The sequence below is a fragment of the Papaver somniferum genome, chromosome 1 (genome assembly GCF_003573695.1).
Source record: "Papaver somniferum cultivar HN1 chromosome 1, ASM357369v1, whole genome shotgun sequence".
Lineage (NCBI taxonomy): Eukaryota > Viridiplantae > Streptophyta > Magnoliopsida > Ranunculales > Papaveraceae > Papaver > Papaver somniferum.
This window is the reverse complement of record NC_039358.1, coordinates 1,098,779-1,119,455: the sequence shown is the minus strand read 5'-3', so window position 1 is coordinate 1,119,455 and position 20,677 is coordinate 1,098,779. Positions and strand designations below refer to the sequence as shown.

The 20,677-nt window shown below is 36.6% G+C and overlaps 1 protein-coding gene across 1 annotated transcript; it reads right to left on the bottom strand.

The window, feature by feature from the left end:
- Nucleotides 1–8,057: 8,057 nt before the first annotated feature.
- Nucleotides 8,058–9,347, bottom strand: LOC113324820 (tropinone reductase homolog At5g06060-like). The gene is made up of 3 exons (XM_026573111.1): nt 8,958–9,347; nt 8,556–8,772; nt 8,058–8,464 (listed from the first exon to the last, which is right to left on the bottom strand). Exons 1-3 carry the CDS (start codon nt 9,255–9,257, stop codon nt 8,169–8,171), a joined length of 813 nt encoding a protein of 270 aa, XP_026428896.1. The 5' UTR covers nt 9,258–9,347; the 3' UTR covers nt 8,058–8,168.
- Between the last annotated feature and the right edge of the window lie 11,330 nt (nt 9,348–20,677).

Sequence of the window (20,677 nt, the reverse complement as noted above, 5' to 3'; positions counted from 1 at the left end):
AAAATTAGTCCACCAATCCTTATCGATTTAATCCACCAAGCAAGTAAATTTAGTCCACCAAGAAGATCAGAGAAAGAAAAGAGAGGGAGAGTTAGCTACTTAAGTGAAATTGAATGCAATTGTTATTCACCAGATCATTTAACTTCAAGTATTAGGTAAGGATATTCTTCTATGCTTCTTAGTATCATCCATAAGAGCAATCACAGTGGGCGAGTATAACCAAATATTTGGTCAGAAAACGAGACATAGCGGACAGACTATCGATTAAAATCCGGACCAAAGACCAAATTCCAAACTATATTTGGTCCAAGATCAAAACCAAAACCAAAACCAAATATAGTCGAGCGAACGTAAAGTTAACGCCCCACACCAGGCGGGTGTATAGTTAACGCCCCACACCAGACGTGCATAAAGTCTCCGCGCCCACACCAGACGTGCTTTATACCTCCGCCCCATATATTTTTCTTTCTTTTTTTCTTTCTTTTGGGTGGGGCGGGGTTTATACCTACTCCCCACTCTTTATTTTTGTTCACTTTATATGGGGCGGGCTTTATACCTCCGCCCCATTTCTTTTTTTTTTTCTTTTTTTTTTTTTTTTTTTTTGGAATCTTATCGGGGCGAACGTATAGTTTACGCCCCACACCAGACGAACGTATAGTACACGCTCGACTAAATTTAGTCTTCTATCCGTAGCGTCACACACCAAACTAAACTTAAATTTGGTCGTTTTTTTTGGTCTTTGATCTTTGGTTATACTCGCACCACTGCAGTTGCTCTAAGAACAATACCTAAATAGTTATAATTTAATTTGCACTTTATTTAATGTTCTTTTTCTTCTTGCAGACCTTCTTGGCTGGTTTATCTTTCCATGGTGTTCTAATTTCTGCCTTAAAATTGATAACAAAAGCAGCTTTCAAAAAATGTAAAGACGGTCTTCGCAAAGAGCTACTGTGTAAAACTTCAATCTTTTATGCACATTTCTTTCGAATACAAGAGAAAGGTAATCTCTTAATAATACTCCTAATACTTATTATGTGCACCTATTTAAACATATTGAAGTGATATTCTTTTTAATCTCTGCATTGTTTGAGAAACTAAGTTTACTTCTTTATGCGTATATCTTCCCTAAATTTCCTACTGTTAAGTACTACGTAGGGTGCGAAAGCAACCTCGAAAGGATCTGAACTGTTTCTTGGGAATCTTTCAGGTACGCCGCTTGTTTTAATTGCAGGTACGCCGCTTGTATTAATTGCAACGTGTAACATATGGGATCTGATTAGTAGTTACATTCCTTTGATTGAGTGCTTGAAGTTGGAATCACGAAACGTCTCCTCTCGTTTCTCTAGTTTCTACTTCACGGTGCTCGTCGTCAGGTGCAGTACTTCTTATGCAGTATACTTACACCCGTCAATTAATGTGCAAGTCGAATATCCAGTATATTCACGTACATCGCGAGGGTGCAGTTTCTAATATCAGTTTCACTTCTATGTTAACTATCCAAACGAAAAAACTAGACACTGATCATTTAGGTGCGTCGAAAAAAAAAAATTAGCCCCCCATTTTGAAATCCTGGTTCCGTCACTGCTAACTGGTGGAGATAAATAGTCTCATATAGAGACCACACTCCTCCACTCATTCCCAATTGATTTTGAGTTGGAAGCCCAAGTACAGATACTAACCGATGGCCAAGACTTTACCAATAGATAATCATCAGTGAATCTTTTGAGTGCAATGAAACTTTGATCAAGACGTGTTTGAATGAATGATAAGAAACCAGGCTAATATGATCAAGACAAGACTTTGAATAAACGATAAGACACCAGGATTATGGTGTGTTTTTGAAACATGGTTCGATCACTTGCAGTTGGGTTCGTCGTATGGAGTATCGGACTTTACTTTTCGAAAACAGCCGACGAGCAGGTTGTTGGTGTGTTGTGTTATGAGTGTGTATTTGAATCAAATTTAATTTAGATAGACGAGATCATTCTTTTAGTCTATATGAAGGCACAAAATCTATATAATATTGGTTTGTAAATGTGCATTGAAATTGTAGCGATAACTGAAATAACTTTTGTTGATGGGAGGATAAAAATAAATTTCCTCTTGACTTCACTTGAGACGCTGATGTGGGTTTCTGTTTTAAACTGAGAACATTACGACTATCTCTTTCTAAGGAGATTACTTGCTCAGATTACCACCAATGAAGTAAAACTCTTTTAGGTGTTTCGAGGAAGAGCCAAGATCTAGCTGTGAGTTTTTAGAATAAAATTAAGAAGTTACCACCACTGAGTCACTGATCACTAAGCTAAAAGTAAAAAATAACTGGGCTTTAGAGGGTGTTCCGCAATCTGTATAATTTGCTCTTATAAGAATTTGTTTAATCATATACTGTACATCCAATGATTCTTGTTTTCTTTTTTAGTGGCTACCAAGCACCCTTTTGTAACGCTTATTGGAAGGATGCTTACAGATTTTATTTTTTTAGTGGCTACCAAGCACCCTTTTGTAACACTATTTGAAAGGATGCTTACACATTTTCTTTTTTTAGTGGCTACCAAGCACCCTTTTGCAACACTTATTGGAAGGATGCTTTATTTTTTTATTACATACATTTGTTTTACTGTTGAATGTTTTATGAGCTAGCATTACAGTAAGAAAGACTGGAGCATAGACTTGCAGTTAATGCAGATCAGAGTGCATTTAATATGTAAGTAGTCCAGGTTGGAAGTATACGTTGTTAATACATATTTTCACACGACAAATATGTGAAGTTAATTTGTTGATAATATGTTTTGTTCCTGTGTCCAAGTAATTAAGTCTTGGCGGCCAAGTCTTGGACACTTAGGAAACCACTAATTTAGGAAACTAGTGGAACTTGGTCACGAAGTATTATACTTGAACCCAAAGTATTCATAAAGTATAAATAGGGTGAGCTGATTCTTGAGAAAGCTATGGAATCGATAATGAAATCATAAGGGATTCCATCCCACCTCTTGGGGTGGTTATATTGTGAAGAGTTTTCATGGTGAGTCTAAGGTTCCTTCTTGAGCGATTAAGACACATTGTCGGTCAAGGTCAAGAGGTGAGGCTATCATGATGAATGATTCTTGTATCTAGCGTAAGGTTACAACAAAAGGAGTGTTCTTCAAGTGTTGTATGTAATCGAAGCAATCGGGCAGCGATGCTAGATAGCAAGATAAGGGTTGAGTCAAGGTTGTCTTCTAGACATGGGTTGTAATGCTAGAGAGACATAGGTGACTGACACACAAAGTGTTCTTGTATTTGTTCTTCGGAGATCTTCATTATAGTGAGAAGGATCATCATCGCAAGTGGACGTAGCCACATTGCTGAACCATTATAAATCTCGTTTTGTGGTATGCTTTTATTGTTTACTCGTTTTATGCTTGTTTGCTTTATATATCTATATTTGGGTTGTTCATATGAATGTTTGATAGAGCACCAGATGTAAGTAGTCGACCGTTACTAGGCGGAAACCCCAACAATTGGTATCAGAGCCACGGTTGGCTCGGTACGGTCGACTTGGAAGAATACTCGATGATTAAAGTGTTTGATCGTATGAAGTTAGAGATGGCATCCGAACAACCGGAGATTTCGAACAATAGTTTGATGAAGGAGATTAACGAAAATAAGACTCTTTGGACTCTTAAGTTCAAGTGAAATATGGTGATTCAGTGCGGTCCTTCGACAAGGCATTGAAAGGGGAATACCGTAGATATTTTGGAAGGATGTTGACTGTGGAAGAACGTGATTTGCAAGAGATTTATTTATTTTGAAGCAATATTGTTCATCGTTTTTGATTCAAACAAGGTATCTCTGTTAACAAACTTCTTGATAGTTTCACTAAGCTAATGTGTTACTTAATGAATGTGGGAGAAGTTGTTAAGGGCAAAGAGCAATCTATGTTACTAGTGCTGTTGTTTTCTGGATATATATGATATGCCGGCACAATTGAATGTCATCGGGATCAAGGGTTGTATCTAAACAACAAGAAAATCTGGAAATAATCCGGATGTTAGAGTTATCCAAAGGGAAGTATAAATACGTTATTAGTGTCATGTGGAAAGACACTGAAAGAAATATTCTCTGAAGTTTTAAGCCGAGGAAAATTGTGATCAGTCAAATAAGGTGGTAATTGTAAGTTTCTGATTCAGGAGAGGTGTGGGAGATCACATGTGGTGATCATATTGTGGTTCTTTGGTTCAATCTTTCTTTTCATATGAGTCCAAACAGGGGCTAGGTTACTTCTTACGAGTTTGTAGGAGGTGGTACTCTATTACTAGGTAGTAATTAAGCCTGTGGTATAATTGGGATCAGAATAATTGAAAATCAAGAATCATGGGGTGAAGTAATGTTGAAAAAAAATGGGTTTCACAAAGGATGAATGACACAGAGAAGAAATTGTTGCACTCCAAAACTTTCAAGGCTTGTATAAATTTCTTTTAGACAAATATTTCTACCCTCCCAATAACAATTTGGCGATTACAACAGGTATGCGAAATATTGCCTTCAGGATACAATGAAAGCCCTGCAACGAAAACTGAATTCAAGGTTTGTACCCCTTGATTCAATCAAGAACACACAAAGAGATTTCTGATTTCTGATGATGCTTTTTGAAATAGAGAAAACAGATTGATTTTTCTTATATGTTAAACGAAACTGGGAGAAGCTATTTATAAAGGGTTTTGCACCTGTTGGGAATAGGTTTTTTATTCGCCAACAGGTTTCTATTCACGAAACGTCAGGTTCCTTCATCAACAGACATCAATGGTGTCTTTTGGATTCGAAATTTTCGAACAGGCTTTTATCGGCCAAATAAAACCTTCAGTTCAAACAGGTCGACCACAGCCTGGGGGGCGCCCCCCAGGACCCCCCTTTGGTTAGCGGTGTTGAAAATATTCCAACAAGTAAATCCTGGTGACACATTCCTGAGTTGAAGAAGTATTTGACATCACTTGAAATTTTGGAATCTAAAGGATACAGTATTATGTAACGGAAGGTGGATTTTGAAAGGTGCTGAAGTCAGACTCGACGTTGGTAATTCAAGTTAAGAGACAAAGAAATTTAAGCTTCTTATGCGGTGGTACAGTAGTAGGTGGAGCTTGTATGTGAATCTGAATTTTGGTTTAGTTCTTCAAGACCTGAATATGTCTAGGGCATATAAGTGAAAAGAAGATAGACATGGAGTTTGTGAATCTTGAAGTCTATGAACGTTGAGTTTATAGAAGGGAGTTTGGAAGGCATTTGATTATACGTAAAGTATAGTGGAGGTACGTCCTGTAGGGACGTGTGGTGCGTTCATTCGAATGCGTGAGGGAATACTTTAAGCGAAAGTATTCAAGGACGGAGATTGTTTATTCATCTGTTGTATGACGACTTATCAAGGAGAGTGTGGTAGTACTCCATGAAGATTGGTAGAGTTGTGAAAAGAAAGTGCAAGAAACTATGGTGATGAAGACCCGGTCTGACGAGAACGCGAGTTAAGTTGAATAACAGGGGGATTCAATGTATTTGAATCTATGAAGAAGTTTTGTCAGGTTCATGCATAGTAATGCAGTTTGCAGTAATAAAGAAATCTCAAGGTGGGAAAAGACACGCTACATGTTGCCTAAAATATTTTTTAGGTAATTAAAGTTTTGTGAGATGGTGTAAAATGGCGTGTCATCGAAATTATGGTTTACCAAAAATGTAATCGTCAAGTTGAATTTATCTAGAAGAGGTGAAGTGAAGTCTTTGTTAATCCATAACACAGAAATTTCAACTTGGGTGGAGGATTGGTAAAACGGGTATGTGGAAATTTATTTCACAAGTGATTTATATGTTAATTATATATATATCAGGTGGATGTTCAAATTGGTGAATCTCAGCAACAACGATAAGAAAATTTCCTGATGAACAAAGAAATCCCAATGACGTAAGGTCTCCATTAGAGTTGGAGAAGTTTGCATCTTAAAGAAGGTCAATGGGTGTTCATGTGAAAGGAAGAAACTCCGAGTACGAAAGGTGTACGACGTAGTTAAGAAGATTGATAGTCATGGGTTATGCACAAGGAAGGTATTGCTTACAAAGATTCTATCCGGTGGTAAGAATACATAAATCCACACCTTGTTGACTATTCTGGTGGTTTATGGTTGTGCAAAAGTCGAAGACAACTTCTTATATGGTACTCAGTTATGGAGTAAGAAAAGTTCATCTCAAAGGTTTTTTTGTTGCAAAACAAGAAAATATGTACGCAAGGTATCATAATAGGCGATTATTCACGGAATGATGAGTTTTAAAAGGAGTGAGACTCAAGAGAAGATATGATCGTGGATCAAGCTTCAAGGTGAGATGGACTCCGCTAAAGCAAGACTCATGGTAGAGATGGGCTCAAGATTTTTGCACAAATGACAAAGATCCATGCAAGGATTGATTGTGTTTGGTACATAATAGGAGTCATGCTCAATATACTTTGATATATACATGATGGTTAGATTCTTAGAATCTGACATGAGGGGTTAGATTAATATAAACTAACAAGTGGTGATTCTTATATTAGTGGATTACATGTTTATTGTGCGAAGAGCATGGTCGATATTGAGAAAGTGGAGTCTCAATTGAGTGTGAAGCTTAAGATGAAGAATGTAAAGTATCTAAATGGTACAGTAGAATGGTTTGGTGTACCAGCGGTATGGCGGTGAAGAACTGCCATAATTTTGTGGGTAAGTTGATTCTGATGATGGGTTGATGTGGATTGTTTTAGATCTACAAACTAGATATGTCTTGACTGTGGTAGTGGCTTGTCGTCCAATAAGCTGGAGGTCGTCTTTACAATTAGTTGGATCTCAATGACAATAAACATTAGAGTCTGAATTGGTAGACGTAAATGACGCCTTGAAGGAAGCAAGTTCGCTTCAAAGCTTAATTTGATACTTTGGTGTCAAACAAGACGCATAAATGTGCGTTGTGGTTGTCCAAGTGTTGTAGATTTTTTCAAAGCATGAAGATCTTCATGGAAGAGTAAAACATATTAATGGTCGATTTCATTTTGTGTGACTTATTATCTACGGTGGAGAGTTTTCATTATGGAAGACTTACTGGAAGGATAATTTCACAGATATGCTTACAAAGGTGGCACCAAGGATTAAGTTCAAATATGGTTTGCACTTGTAATATTCTACAGGAAGGTACCGGAAGGTGCAAGGTGGTCGCGATGATGCACGTGGAAGGAAGAATGAAGAAGGGAGGAAGCCCGGAAGGATTATCAACAAAGGTGGAGATTTGTGAAGTTAATTTGTTGATAATATGTTTTGTTCTTGTGTCCAAGTAATTAAGTCTTGGCGGCCAAGTCTTGGACACTTAGGAAACCACTAATTTAGGAAACTAGTGGAACTTGGTCACGGAGTAATATACTTGAACCCCAAATATTCGTAAAGTATAAATAGGGTGAGCTGATTCTTGAGAAAGTTATGGAATCGACAATAAAGTTGTAAGGTATTTCATCCCACCTCTTGGAGTGGTTATCTTGTGAAGAGTTTTCATGGTGAGTCTAAGGTTTCTTCTTGAGCGATTAAGACACATTTTCGGTGAGGGTCAAGAGGTGAGGCTAACATGATGTGTGATTCTTGTATCCAGCGTAAGGTTACAATAAAAGGAGTGTTCTTCAAGTGTTGTATGTAATTGAAGCAATCGGGCTATGATGCTAGATAGAAAGATAAGGGTTGAGTCACGGTTTCCCTCTAGACATGGGTTGTAATGCTAGAGAGACATAGGTGACTGACACACAAAGTGTTCTTGTATTTGTTCTTCGGAAATCTTCATTATAGTGAAAAGGATCATCATCGCAAGTGGACGTAGGAACATTGCCGAACCACGATAAATCTCGTGTTGTGGTATGCTTTTATTGTTTACTCGTTTTATGCCTGTTTGCTTTACATATCTATATTTGAGTTGTTCATATGAATGTTTGATAGAGCACCAGATGTAAGTAGTCGACCGTTACCAGACGGAAACCCCAACAAAATACACATTGCCAGACACAGAAAAGCATGACACGAAAAGATTCAATTTTTATTACCATACATAAATTTCAAATGCATTAAAAGTACAAAAAAATCACCACCAAGACGAAAAGCAAGTACATTTTTCAGGAAGTTAATTTCTTCCACTAATCAATCATGCATAGGGAAGAAACCATTTACCGTAAATCCACCATCAACACAGATGACTTGGCCAGTGATGTATGAAGCAGTAGGGAGGCATAAGAAGGCCACAAGAGATGAAACCTCATTTGGGTCCCCAAGACGTCTCATAGGAGTTCTAGCTATGATATACTCTGGAATCCCTTCTACTTGTAGATTCTGTTCTGCAAGCTCCGTTTTAATAAACCATGGCGCAACACTGTTGGCCCGAATCTTATCTTTCGCCCATTCACAAGCAAAATTCTTTGTGAGTTGATTGATAGCCGCTGATTCAAATAGAATGCAAATTGATTTTTTAACAACAATGAGGTTTGCATACATAACTGACAAATCAGCATCATAAAATTTCAAATATACCGTTGCATGCCGCATAACTGGACACCTTCTGGAGAGCAACAACGCCACCAACGGATGTAATGAAGATAATGCTTCCTGAACCAGAGGCTTTTAAGAGAGGGTGTGACAATTTTGATAGATGGTATCCAGAGTCGAAGTTAGCAGCCATAACTTTTGCGTCATCCTCTTCTGTGTAATCCACAGTATCTTTGTACACAGCCATTCCAACGTTGTTAACCTATGCCAGTATACAGACTCTCCCATCAGTCAAGTAATGGCGAAGCCAGGATTAAAGGGGAAAAACAAAAAAATCCACCGAATGAGACAAATTAAACAATGAATTAAAAACAAGGCTCCCTTGTTTGGACGCAGTTGTAATTTCAAATAATTGGTAAGCCAACAAAAGCAGTTGTAAACACTTACAAGGATATTGAGTTTTCCCTCAAAGACCGATGAAACAGTCTTGATTAACTTCTCTCTATCATCTGGAACCGTAGCATCACTGACTGAACCTGTTACTGTATAACCTTTTTCTCTCCAATTTCGCAAGCACTCCTCAATAGCAGTTTCATTTCGAGCAGTGATATGAACAGATGCACCAAATCCAGCCAACTCCTCCGCTATCGCGTGTCCAATCCCTTTGGTTGCACCAGTGACAAGGGCAGTCTTTCCTTTAAGAGACCATCGAAGACTTAGATCACTACTACTCTGTGTACCAGCCATGGTTTACAATTAATTTTCCTCTGCGACTCTATTAGATGAATTGCATTGATTTTCATTGAGTTTATATACAATTTGATTATAATTACAAACTCGCTTACTGAGGCTAACAGAAATGAAGATAGTTGACCGTTTGGTATGTGAAGCAGTCAAAAGTGTGCCAAAACTAGACAGTACAGAATTGAAGATAATTGACAGTTTGTTTAATCACTCACTAAACCTTTTTATTTTCTCGATACAAAAATAACTAAAGCTTCACGATCTTATTAGAACTCTTTAACCATTTGCATAACTTTTTCTCCCAAGGTTTTCTCTATCCCCACATGCGCATAATGAAAGCTATGGGAAAGTAATGATGAAGACAGTGCATAAAAGGGAGCGAAAGGGACTCATTTGGTGTCAAGCAGATGATCGATTTGTAATAAATTAGACAAAGGATAAACAACCCCGTACTGGACAACACATCGACTTTCCATTGGAGATGCTTTTAGGAGGAATAGGATAAACATAAACATAAAGGGAACGGTCCATTGGAGATGCTTTTAGAGGAGTATGATAAAGGGAACATGTCTCCGTGTGAAATTAAAACCTGTTGGGAACGATATTTATTAATGATAAGGATCGAGCAAGAGATGAGAACATAAATGCGGAAGTATAAAAGACTACAATAATAATAATTTTGGTGTGTCTTTCTTATTAATTTTTCAAGATATTTATACAATCACAAGACTTGGTTCTCATGACACAAGACTAGATTCTCAAGACATTCAATTCCTAATTTAACTCTCACAACTTAAAATGCATATCTCCTAAATATAGACTCTCATATATTATTTTATAATACCCTCCCTCAATGTGGAGCATGTAGATCACGAATACCCATCTTGGACAAAAGAAATTTAACCTAAGCTTTCCCTAACACTTTTCAGTCCTTCGTAGTTTCAGGACATTTCAATCCCATCTTCGTAATTTACGGACATTACGGTCCTCTTCATAGTTTAGGGACATTTCGGTCCAGGTCATAGTTTTTAGACATTGCGGTCCCAATCATAGATTTTTGACATCGCGGTCCCTGTCATAGTTTTTTGACATCGCGGTCCCATCATAGTGTTAGGACGTTTCGGTCCCAATAGTAGTTTTTGGACATTGCGGTCCCATCTTCGCTTCAGTAGATTATTTCCTGTACTCTTTAGACAACTCACAGGATTTTAACCTACTTTTGTTATTCTCTGTCTCATCACCTCTTGGTGATTGCTTCTCTTTCTTGACAACCTTGTTTTGTTTCTTCCTCTCTTCTTCTCTGTTCCAGTCATATTTTTGCTGCGAAAACTGTCACACTTCTTTGGTTTTCAAGATTCTCCCACAATCTTTTCGTCAGGCATTTAAGCAAACACCTTGTATGTTTATTTATTTTGAGGCTTTCAGCTCGTCTTCAAATCACTTGCAAAACCTTTGCTTCGGCATTCTAATCCAAGACATATATGTCTTTCCTTGTCATCTCAACTTCCATAAACGTTCTTCAATCGTAACTGACCCACAAATAACATCAGTGACAACCACTTACTTGGATGCTTTCTGTGTTTGAAACTCACCTGAATTCATCATCAAACCGGAGCATTAAGGCAGCAGCACTCAGCCCCAACTCCGTCAATACAGTAGTCAATACTCGGCTACATAAATCACCATCAACAACCTCCCTCTCGTCACCAGCATCAGCACTGCCCGAGTTCTACTCATTATCATTAATCGTTGGTAACTGAAACCATCTTGGCTACATCGTCAATATCCATCACCCAATCTTCTGTCACGATCTGCTTCAGTTTTGTAAACCACAGACCCGTTTCCATCGACTCGAGCTCAGCAACCATCTGCTCGGTCCCTTATAAACAACTTTGTTTCACCTGCGCTCATCACCGTCGATCATTGACTGTGGCAGTAGCCATCAATCTATCACCGAGAACATCCTTTGCAGCACTACTGCCATTCTCGAGATTCAGTTCAGCTCATAGCATCTCAACATCTTCTTCTTAGCAACCACCGTCTCTTTGTCCAACAGTTAATCTTGTTTCTCTTATCATGATTGGAATAGTTGAGATTCACGTTCAAGTTGAACTACAAAACTACACAGGATCAAACCAAATCGAGTCTCTAATGGCAGCAAACCATTAACAATTCTCAGAAACATCCCGAGCAGATTCAACTCAAAATGAACCAAAGTTTCAACCACAGCAATCAACTGCTAACACAACAACATAGTTCTTCTCTTCTTTCGTGTGTTTCACCACGGTATAAGAATCTCCAAGAAACTCGATTTCCCTCTTGAATCCCAACGGAACTCAACTGTTGATTTACATCAAACCATCATCAAGATCTTTAATTTTTCTCCCTATTCTCACGGTTTGGTGCTGTCAAATACTAACATAACTCCAATTCTCGCTGTAACACCAAATCATGTCCTCTATCCATCTTGGCTTCGAACTCAAGTCATAACCCTAGCCAACAAACCACTCTTAATTTTCTTTATTTCTCCTTGTTTATAAAACTCTCGAATCACACAAACACGGCTTGACAGGTTATAAGTCTTTGACATATATTAGGTCTACGATAGCAAAAGATCTTACGCTTTCTTCTCAATTATCAGATTTTTGTTTTTCGGTTTTTCTTCTTACGACTTGCAAACTCTTAACCAAAACACATCTGATTTCTCTTCCTCTCCTCTGTCTCTCTCACCTTGCTTTGATACCATGATAAGGATTGAGCAAGAGATAGGAGAGCATAAACTCGAAAGCATAAAGACTACATTGATAATATTCTTGGTGTGTCTTTCTCATTAATTCTTCAAGATATTTATACAATCACAAGAGTTGGTTCTCACGACACAATACTTGATTCTCAATGCATTCAATTCCTAATATAACTCTCACAACTTAAAGTGCATATCTCCTAAATATATACCCTCATATATTATTTCCTATATTATTTAAACCATGGATGACACCCGTAACTATTGTTATCTGGCGTCTCAGAGTCAAACGGGTTTCGGTACAAAAGGTTTTTCTTGGAAATCTTTTCTCTCCTGATAAAGGTTCTGCTTATCAGTCGGCTCTTCAGAACTTCATTCAGGTTTGTGGTTTACCTTCTAATTTTTGTGTTGATGATGCTTCCCCCTTCCATGCACTCCCTCGCAACCACTTATTTCGACGCTGTTAAGAAGCAAATCCAAAACCAATTTTCTATGTCTGCAAGAGACTCCATCCTGTGGAAGTGTAATCAGGCTAAGCATGCGCAGGATTACTTGTTGGCTATACCTATTAGTGGTCTAAATCATCAATGCCTTGGTCCAAGACATTTCCGTGTTGTTTTTTGTTATGGTCTTGGTATCCCTTTATTTGCTGAAGGTGTCTTGTGTGCTTCTTGCAATAGATCCATGGATATTTTTGGAGACCGCGCCCTTCATTGTGCCAAAGATGTTGGAATCAAATTTCAGCATGACCTGGTACGCGACATAACCGTTGACATTTGCAACAAGCTTTAAGTTCTTGTGCGTAAAGAAGTTGACCTTGGGCTTTCGTCTGAGGATAATAGAAATTTACGCCCTGCCAATATTTTTGTTCTTTATTGGAAAAATGGTCTGGATGTTTGTATGGATGTTACAGGTGTCTCTCCTTTCACTGGGGATATGTCCGTACTTTTTTTCCAGGCCAGGCTATCTCTAATATTGTTTTGCGCAAACGCAATAAATATTTGGTTAAATGTGTTTCCCATGGTTATGGCTTAGGTGTTTTATCCTTTACTACGCTGGGGGAACTTGGGGAAGATACTCTGTGTTTTTTTAAGAGGTTGAAGAATTGTCTTGTCAGAAATGATGTTAGTCGTGGTACATGTAATTTTCTTTTCCATAGACTAGGTATTGCTATTCAGAAGGGAGTTGGACCGCAGCTTGTTGTTAGGCTACCAACTATTTTAAGGTTTTTAACTTGGGGAAGATACTCTGTATGAGTCTATCGACTGATTCCAAACATTAATAATAAATTATATTGAAAATTAATTATTATTTTAAGGTTTTTAACCCATATAAAATTAATTTATTGTGTTCTTTGTAAATGAAACTTATTAGTGCCACATCGTGCAGTTTCCATTTTTTAGTAGTTTTAAGAGACTATATAAACCTTTTAGTCTCACACCGGGGAGAATCTCTTCTTAAATTGCATTTGTTAATTATATACACAAATTCTCTACTTTTGTAAAATCTATGGAAAGGTGTTTCTCTATATTTTAAAGAGACCCCCAAGGGGAAATATTTTAAATATTTTTCTTAAGCGTTCGCGATTTTCCTTAACAGTTTTTTCGGAGTTGCCAAACTCAAGTTGAGAATCTACTACATATGATAGTCGTAGGTGTAGTAGGGTGTTTTATCCTAGAGATATCCGTCATGTGGGGGGTATAGCATCACTCTTGAGTGTAGCCAGGCGCTAATGTCTTAAGGGAATCGTGTTAAACACGTGACTCACTCTGTTTTTCCAAATTTTTTCCTTGTTGTTGTTGCACAGATAAAGGAGCTAAGTGTCAATAACATTTTCTTATTTGATTTTTCCTTGTTTTTTATTAATTCACCCAACAATCATGGATGTTAATTGTGGAGTGAAAAACAAAATACGAATTTTTGGTCAGCTGTAGAGTTTCGAATTTATCTCTCAACCTAGAAAGAATTTCGATGAAACCTTTTGACCTAATATAGTAGACATCTTTATAGTTACCCTCACAAAAGTTCAGAATTTTTGGAGTTGTAAACGTATTTGATATTTTACAAAACAGAGAAACGTTTCTGAAAATTCTGACGAGCAAAAACTTGTTGTTTCCTAAATTAGCTTTTATGGGGTAACCATGAGTTTTTTGATATGATGATTCCAACGAAGTTTGTAGATCTAGATTGGGAAATAAGGTTTGTGAGATGTGGTATATTAGGTGATTGGGAAATTACCGTGTCCGTGGTCAGAGTATAAACGAGGATTGTGACATGAAATTGAAAATGGACATGGCTACCAGGCACATGTGGATGAACACAAGTCTTCCAAAGCTGACAAAGGAGATAACATCAAGCAACACTAAGCGTAGTCTTCATAAGAAAGGTATGTTTCGTAAAATTTAATCTGGCATTATACTTTAATTAAGGGTGATTGTTATGTTTGTAAAATTCCTGGCCACACGGCAGTAAATTGTAGACAACATAAAAACCTTAATAATTATAAAGTTAATGCTAATTTATTTGAAACAAACTAGAACAAGTTCAGTGGAATGATGTCGGAAGTTATTTTATTAACCAACGCGAGAGACTGGTAGGTGGACTCTGGATCCACCAAGCATGTTTGTTGAAACAGAGACCTGTTCACCTCCTATTATAGGATAGGGGATGTCGAGAAACTCTATATGAGTAACTCATCTGCAATAGAGGTTGCATAAAAGAGAAAGGTCGAGCAGAAACTCATATCTGTAAATATGCTCACATTGAATGAAATTTTCATGTTCCGGGCATACGCAAGAATCTTGTATCTTGTTTTGTTTTAGATGACAAAAGATTGAAGATCTTAATTGAATCTGGAAACCTTGTCGTAACTAAGGGCAGTGATTTTTAGGTAACGTTATAAGACTTAGGATATATATAAGCTTAACGGAAAAAATGATGAAATAAGCATAGTTGATTCTTGTGTTTTATTCTGTGTGATTGAATGTTTTGCACGATAGACTTGGAACCATAAAATTATAAGTCAATGCATAAGTATGATGCCTTAGAATCTTTAAGAGTATAAACTTGAAATTAAAAGCGAAGTATATGCTACCATTAAAATGGTTAGGTCTGAACGTGATGGAAAGTATGAAATTCATTTCGGAGAACTTTAATTGTTAAATGGCATTATTCACGAGATCTTACCAAGATACAGTTAAACGTAAGAACATAACCATTAAGGAGATGATTTATTCCATGTTGATTAAAGGATTAACTGCAAACTTGTGTGTGTGTGTGTGGGGGGGGGGGGGGGGGGGGGTTAGGTTAGGTGTCCTCTAAATTTGTTATATCATAAATAGAGTAACCTTTAAAGGATCATATAGAACTCCATATGATTACGGAAAGATAGATAACCTTCTTATACATACGTCTAAGTGTGGGGGAGTTTGGATAAGGTAGTTATTCCTTCTCCTAAGAGAACTAAGATAGGACCCAAACTGTTGACTGTGTCTTCATATGTATCCTAAATATCCTACTGCATATAGTTTTTTGGTTGTGAGTTCTGATTTTCTTATATTGGTGTGAATACTTTTATGGAGTCTAGGGATGTTGAGTTCTTTGAACATGTTTATTTTGAAACCTGTCTCTTCTTAAGGATGTGTTGTTTATCCCCTATATGTCTTTTCAACTAGTCAGAATTTACCTTCAAAGGAAGATGGAGTAGAGTTGATCCTAGGAGAAGTAAAAGGATTATAACTGATACTTGTTATGGACCTGACTTCATAATATGCCTAGCTTAGTCTGAGTTCCAGACTCGTAAAGAAGCCATAACATTTAATGAAACCCCATTCTGGTAAGAAGCTTCATTTAGTGAAATGGACTCAGTCCGTCAGAACCATACTTGGGAGCTTGCTAGTTTCCCTCTATGGAGTAAGACGATAGGATGTAAATGAGTCTTTGAGAGGAAACATAAGGTAGATGGAATTATGGAAAAATATGAGGCTAGGTTGATATATGAAGGATATAAAATAAAATAATTTGTAGATTTCCTTGATTCTTATTCACCTTTGACGAGAATTACTTCCGTTGAGATGTTAATTGTTATTGATGCCATAAACAACTTAGAGATACATCATATGGATGTTAAGACAGCTTTTTCTAAAACCGTGAATTAGATAAAAAAATTTACGTAGACCAACCTAAGGACTTTGTAGTGAAAGTTTGTGAAGACAAAGTTTGTAAGTTGAACATCTTTGTATGATTTTTTAAATAAGCACATAAACAGTGACACGAAAAATTTGATCAAGTGATAATGAGTAGTGGATTTAAGTTAATGAATTTGAAAAGTGTATTTACAGTAAACTTGTTAAGGATACTTGTATGCTTGTATGTTGATGATATGCTTATACTTTCTACAAACATAGATGTGATTAATTCCACTAAAAACATGCGCTGAATGAGAACTTTGACTTGAAAGACTTAAGCCCCGTTGATTTAATCTTAAGGGTGAGGATTAGAAGATAATATAACATTTATAGTCTTAGTCATTCTCATTATGTTGAGTTTTGTGCTTAAGAGATATAATCAGTGTGATTGTAAGCCTGCTTATACTCTGTATTATTACTCTTGTAGACTCAAGAAAAACAAGGGTAGTGGAGTATCTTAACTTGAATACTCAAGAGTTATAAGATGTATGATGAATTTAATGAACTGTAAGAGTCTATATATTGCCTATATTGTGAGTGAGTTAAGTAGATATACTTTTTGTCCAGAGCAAGAGCATTGCGATGCACTTAGTAGAGTATTACGATACCTAAAATACTCTATTACCTTTTGTTTTTTGAATTATGAAAGGTATCTTGCTGTCATTGTGGGAATTTGTGATGCAAACTGGATAGTTGACTCAGAGGAGTCTAAGTCTACGAGTGGATATGTTTTCACTCTAGCAAGAAGGTTTGTTTTTGGCAGATTTCCAAACAGACATATATTGCTCAATTCATTATGGAATATGAGAGTATTGTGTTAGATAAAGTGCGAGTGGGGGTCGAGTTCTTAAGATGCTTTTTAGAAGACATTCCTCTCTGACATAGGCATGTGCCAGCTATATCTATACATTGTGTTAGACAAGCTATAATAGATAAAGCTAAGAATAACTAATGTCAATAGGCGCTATTTCCATTGATTGGATAAAGTCCAAAGAGATATCGCGCAAACTTTGTTGAAAGGTTTATCCAAACAGATAGTTAGAAATGCATCGAGGGGGATGGGGCTTAAGCTCATAAATTAAACTTGGCATGACGAATACTCAACCTTGCTGACTGGAGATCCCAAGATCAAGATTTCAAATGGGACAACTAATTTGTGGTAGGTAAAGGTAAAAACTATCTGAGAATTTTATTCTTCGTCCCTTCCCTACGGTGTAGACATGATAGTGTGACTGCATGTGAAGGATGACTTTTAAGAAGTCTTAACGAGTTCTATAGTTTCAATTTAAGATTGAAGTGGGGTATAGAAGTAACACTCTTTATGGAAACTCACCTATCTGAGTGAGGAAGTGGGTCCGCATCCTATGAGAATATAAGCTTTGATTCTCTAAAGAATTCTGAGAAACATGATATGTCCAGGGCCAAATTGGAAAAAACGGCACGAGCTTGGAAGCAACCGTGGACACCATGGACATATCATTCGTGGTTATCATCGCGAATTACATCAAATGCTAGAAGTTCACATCGCGTTCACATTCTCTAACAAGTAATTCCAGTAATATCTCACTAAGTAAAGGTTCAAGGCTTCATGGACACCTCTGCCTAAAATGGTATTTCCTGCGGTTTTTTTTATGTTTTTCGTTTTTGATTGTTTTGGTATTATTGGAATGTAGGACCTAAGGGTCACTAAGGGTTCACTAGTTCATGATTTTTCACTTTGGTGAAAGATACCTTTAGTCTTACCTGTGAGAATCTAAAGATGAAAGATCTTCATACTATTATGATTTGTGCAATCCATATTATGACCCTGGAGTCAACACACTATTGTGTGAGGGAGAGGACGTAGAAATGACTAGTATGATTTCAACACTTTCACAGTCCGTTCGGGTCGTGAGATTGGGATGTTGATTTACCAAGATCTATCTGTGTTTTCATGTTTAATGACGTTTTCATTCATGTGGGGATTGTTGGAAATAATATTTATTAATTATTATTTTAAGGTTTTTAACTAAATAAAATTAATTTATTGTTTTCTTTGTGAATGAAACTTATTAGTCCCACATTGTGGAGTTTCTATTTTTTTAGTAGTTTTAAGAGACTATATAAACCTTTTAGTCCCACATCGGGGAGTTTTCTCTTCTTATATTGTATTTGTCAATTATATAAACAAATTCTCTACTTTTGCAAAATCTATGGGAAAGGGTTTCTCTATATTTTAGAGAGACCCCCAAGGGGAAATTTTTTATATTGTTTTCTTAAGCATTCGCGATTTTCCTTAACAGTTTTTTCATAGTTGCCAAGCTCAAGTTGAGCATCTACTACATATGCTAGTAGTAGGTGTAGTATGGTGTTTTATCCTAGAGATATCCGTCATGTAAGGGCTATAACATCACTCTTGAATGTAGGTGCTAATGTCTTAAGGGCAGCGTGTTGAACACGTGATTCACTCTGTTTTTCCAAAGTTTTGCCTCTTTGTTGTTGCGGAGATCTGGGGAGCTCGTCTGTTTCTTCAAATTGATCACTTCCATTATAAAGGAGCTAAGTATCAATAACTTTGCTTATTTGATTTTTCCTTGTTTTCGATTATGGCACCCAACAAATCCTTCAACACAGGTTTGTGGGGTCAGTTGAGAATATCACAAGAATTACTTGGAAAATGGATATGATCAAGAGAGAATACAATTGTGGGTGCACGACGAGGTGGTGTGCCATGCGTTCATTTTGTTTATTTAATTTTAAGCCGAGATTTATTTCACAAAGGGAGAAAAAAAAAACAGGGGGACTCAGACCCGATAACTTAATGCTAGATCATATTTCATCTAATATACCAATGGGAAACACTTTTTTTTATATATATTTTGTTTTTTGAAGCATACAGTTATCTTTCGGAAAAACATAACACTTGTGAAGATCGATACCAATGAGAATCCAACTGATATTTTGACTAAAACTTTATCTGGATTCAAGTTTCTTCATTGTTCGAAATTGATCCACATCCATACTATTTGGTAAGAGACTCTCTTGGGGTATAGGTTTTTAGAAACCCGGTGAAGGCTTTCAAGCAAGGAAATTTCGGAGAATTATGGTAGGTTTGATTCTAATCGTAGATAAGTACACAACCGTTAATGTTTCAATAGACGTCGGAAGATAGAGGTAATTTTTCCTATTGATCTTATCATACATGATTGCATGATTCGAGGTGGAGAATTTACAACCGTTAAAAGTAATGGAATCCAAAACCCTAAACTTATCTTTCTTTGGTCAACAAAATTAGTTCCTTTAAGAATTTTGTTTGTGAAGTCTTAAAACTAAATTTTTACAAGTTCGAGTAACGAAAACCCCTTTCTTACTATTGTAAAAATTACATCAGATTCAGAGGTGTAATAGTCACTAAATGGGTGATGATGCTGACCTGTCCCATTTACACCAATTCGAATTTTTAGCCGTCTTCTAGAACGTGTTGTGAAGGTCAGTTTGGAAGGATTTTTGTGAGGACCATGGAGATTTGGAAGGGGGCCATTCTGTTATCTTTTTTAGGTCCTTTTGAAGTAACGTTCACTACCTCCTTTCCACATATTTTAGTTAACATCCAAAATATCCTTATATATTATTTTAATTATTAATTTTTTAATGAAAAGATGCCACTAAGGCTTTTAATAGAAACCAAGAGAATATTTACATAGAGATGGCTGAGAGTCGCGCAACAAGCTGCATCCCAACATTAATTTTATTATTTTAATTTTAACTTTTTTTATTTCTTTTAATAAATTTTTCATTTTTTTTTAAATTTCCTTTTCATTAGGTTTGGTCAGGCTAGATTTTTTTTATCTTAGCCGAGTTCGGTTGTTTTTTGTCCTAATTGAATTTAACTGAAGTAATTTGAAAATAATTTTGAAGAAAGCTCGGTTAGGAGTAAAAATTGCGATGTAACCTAGTATATTGACTAACTATAGGCTAAGAACAAAAATTTGGAACATTGATGACTTTAGTTAAGAGAAAAAATTGTGACGTAACCTTACTTATATACGGGTCTTCAGGAAAAAAATTGTGACGTAAACGGACTGACTATAAATGTTTTTTCCAGAAAAGTTTGGTTAGGAAAAAACATTGCAACATAACCGCGCTCAACATATAGGTTTTCAGAGAAAATTGCGGTTCGGAGAAAAGATTATGACGTAAACGAAATCAATATATAGGTTTTCAGAGAAAAGTACGATAGGAGAAAAAGATATCGACTTGGCCGAACTCATTTTTTTCTTACAGACTAAAATTTGGTTAAGAGAAATTTTTTCGGTTTAACCGAACATGATAATTGGTGTTATATACAAAAGTTCTCATATGAAATACAAATTGAGGTTCGGCGAGAAAAAAAAGGAATAAAAGAAAAAGACCTAGCTGAACTGTACGTAATTAAAAATAAACAAAAAATAATACTTGGACAAGTGTGTATCACATGGTTATGGTCTGGGTGTTCTAGCTTTCTCTACCTTAGG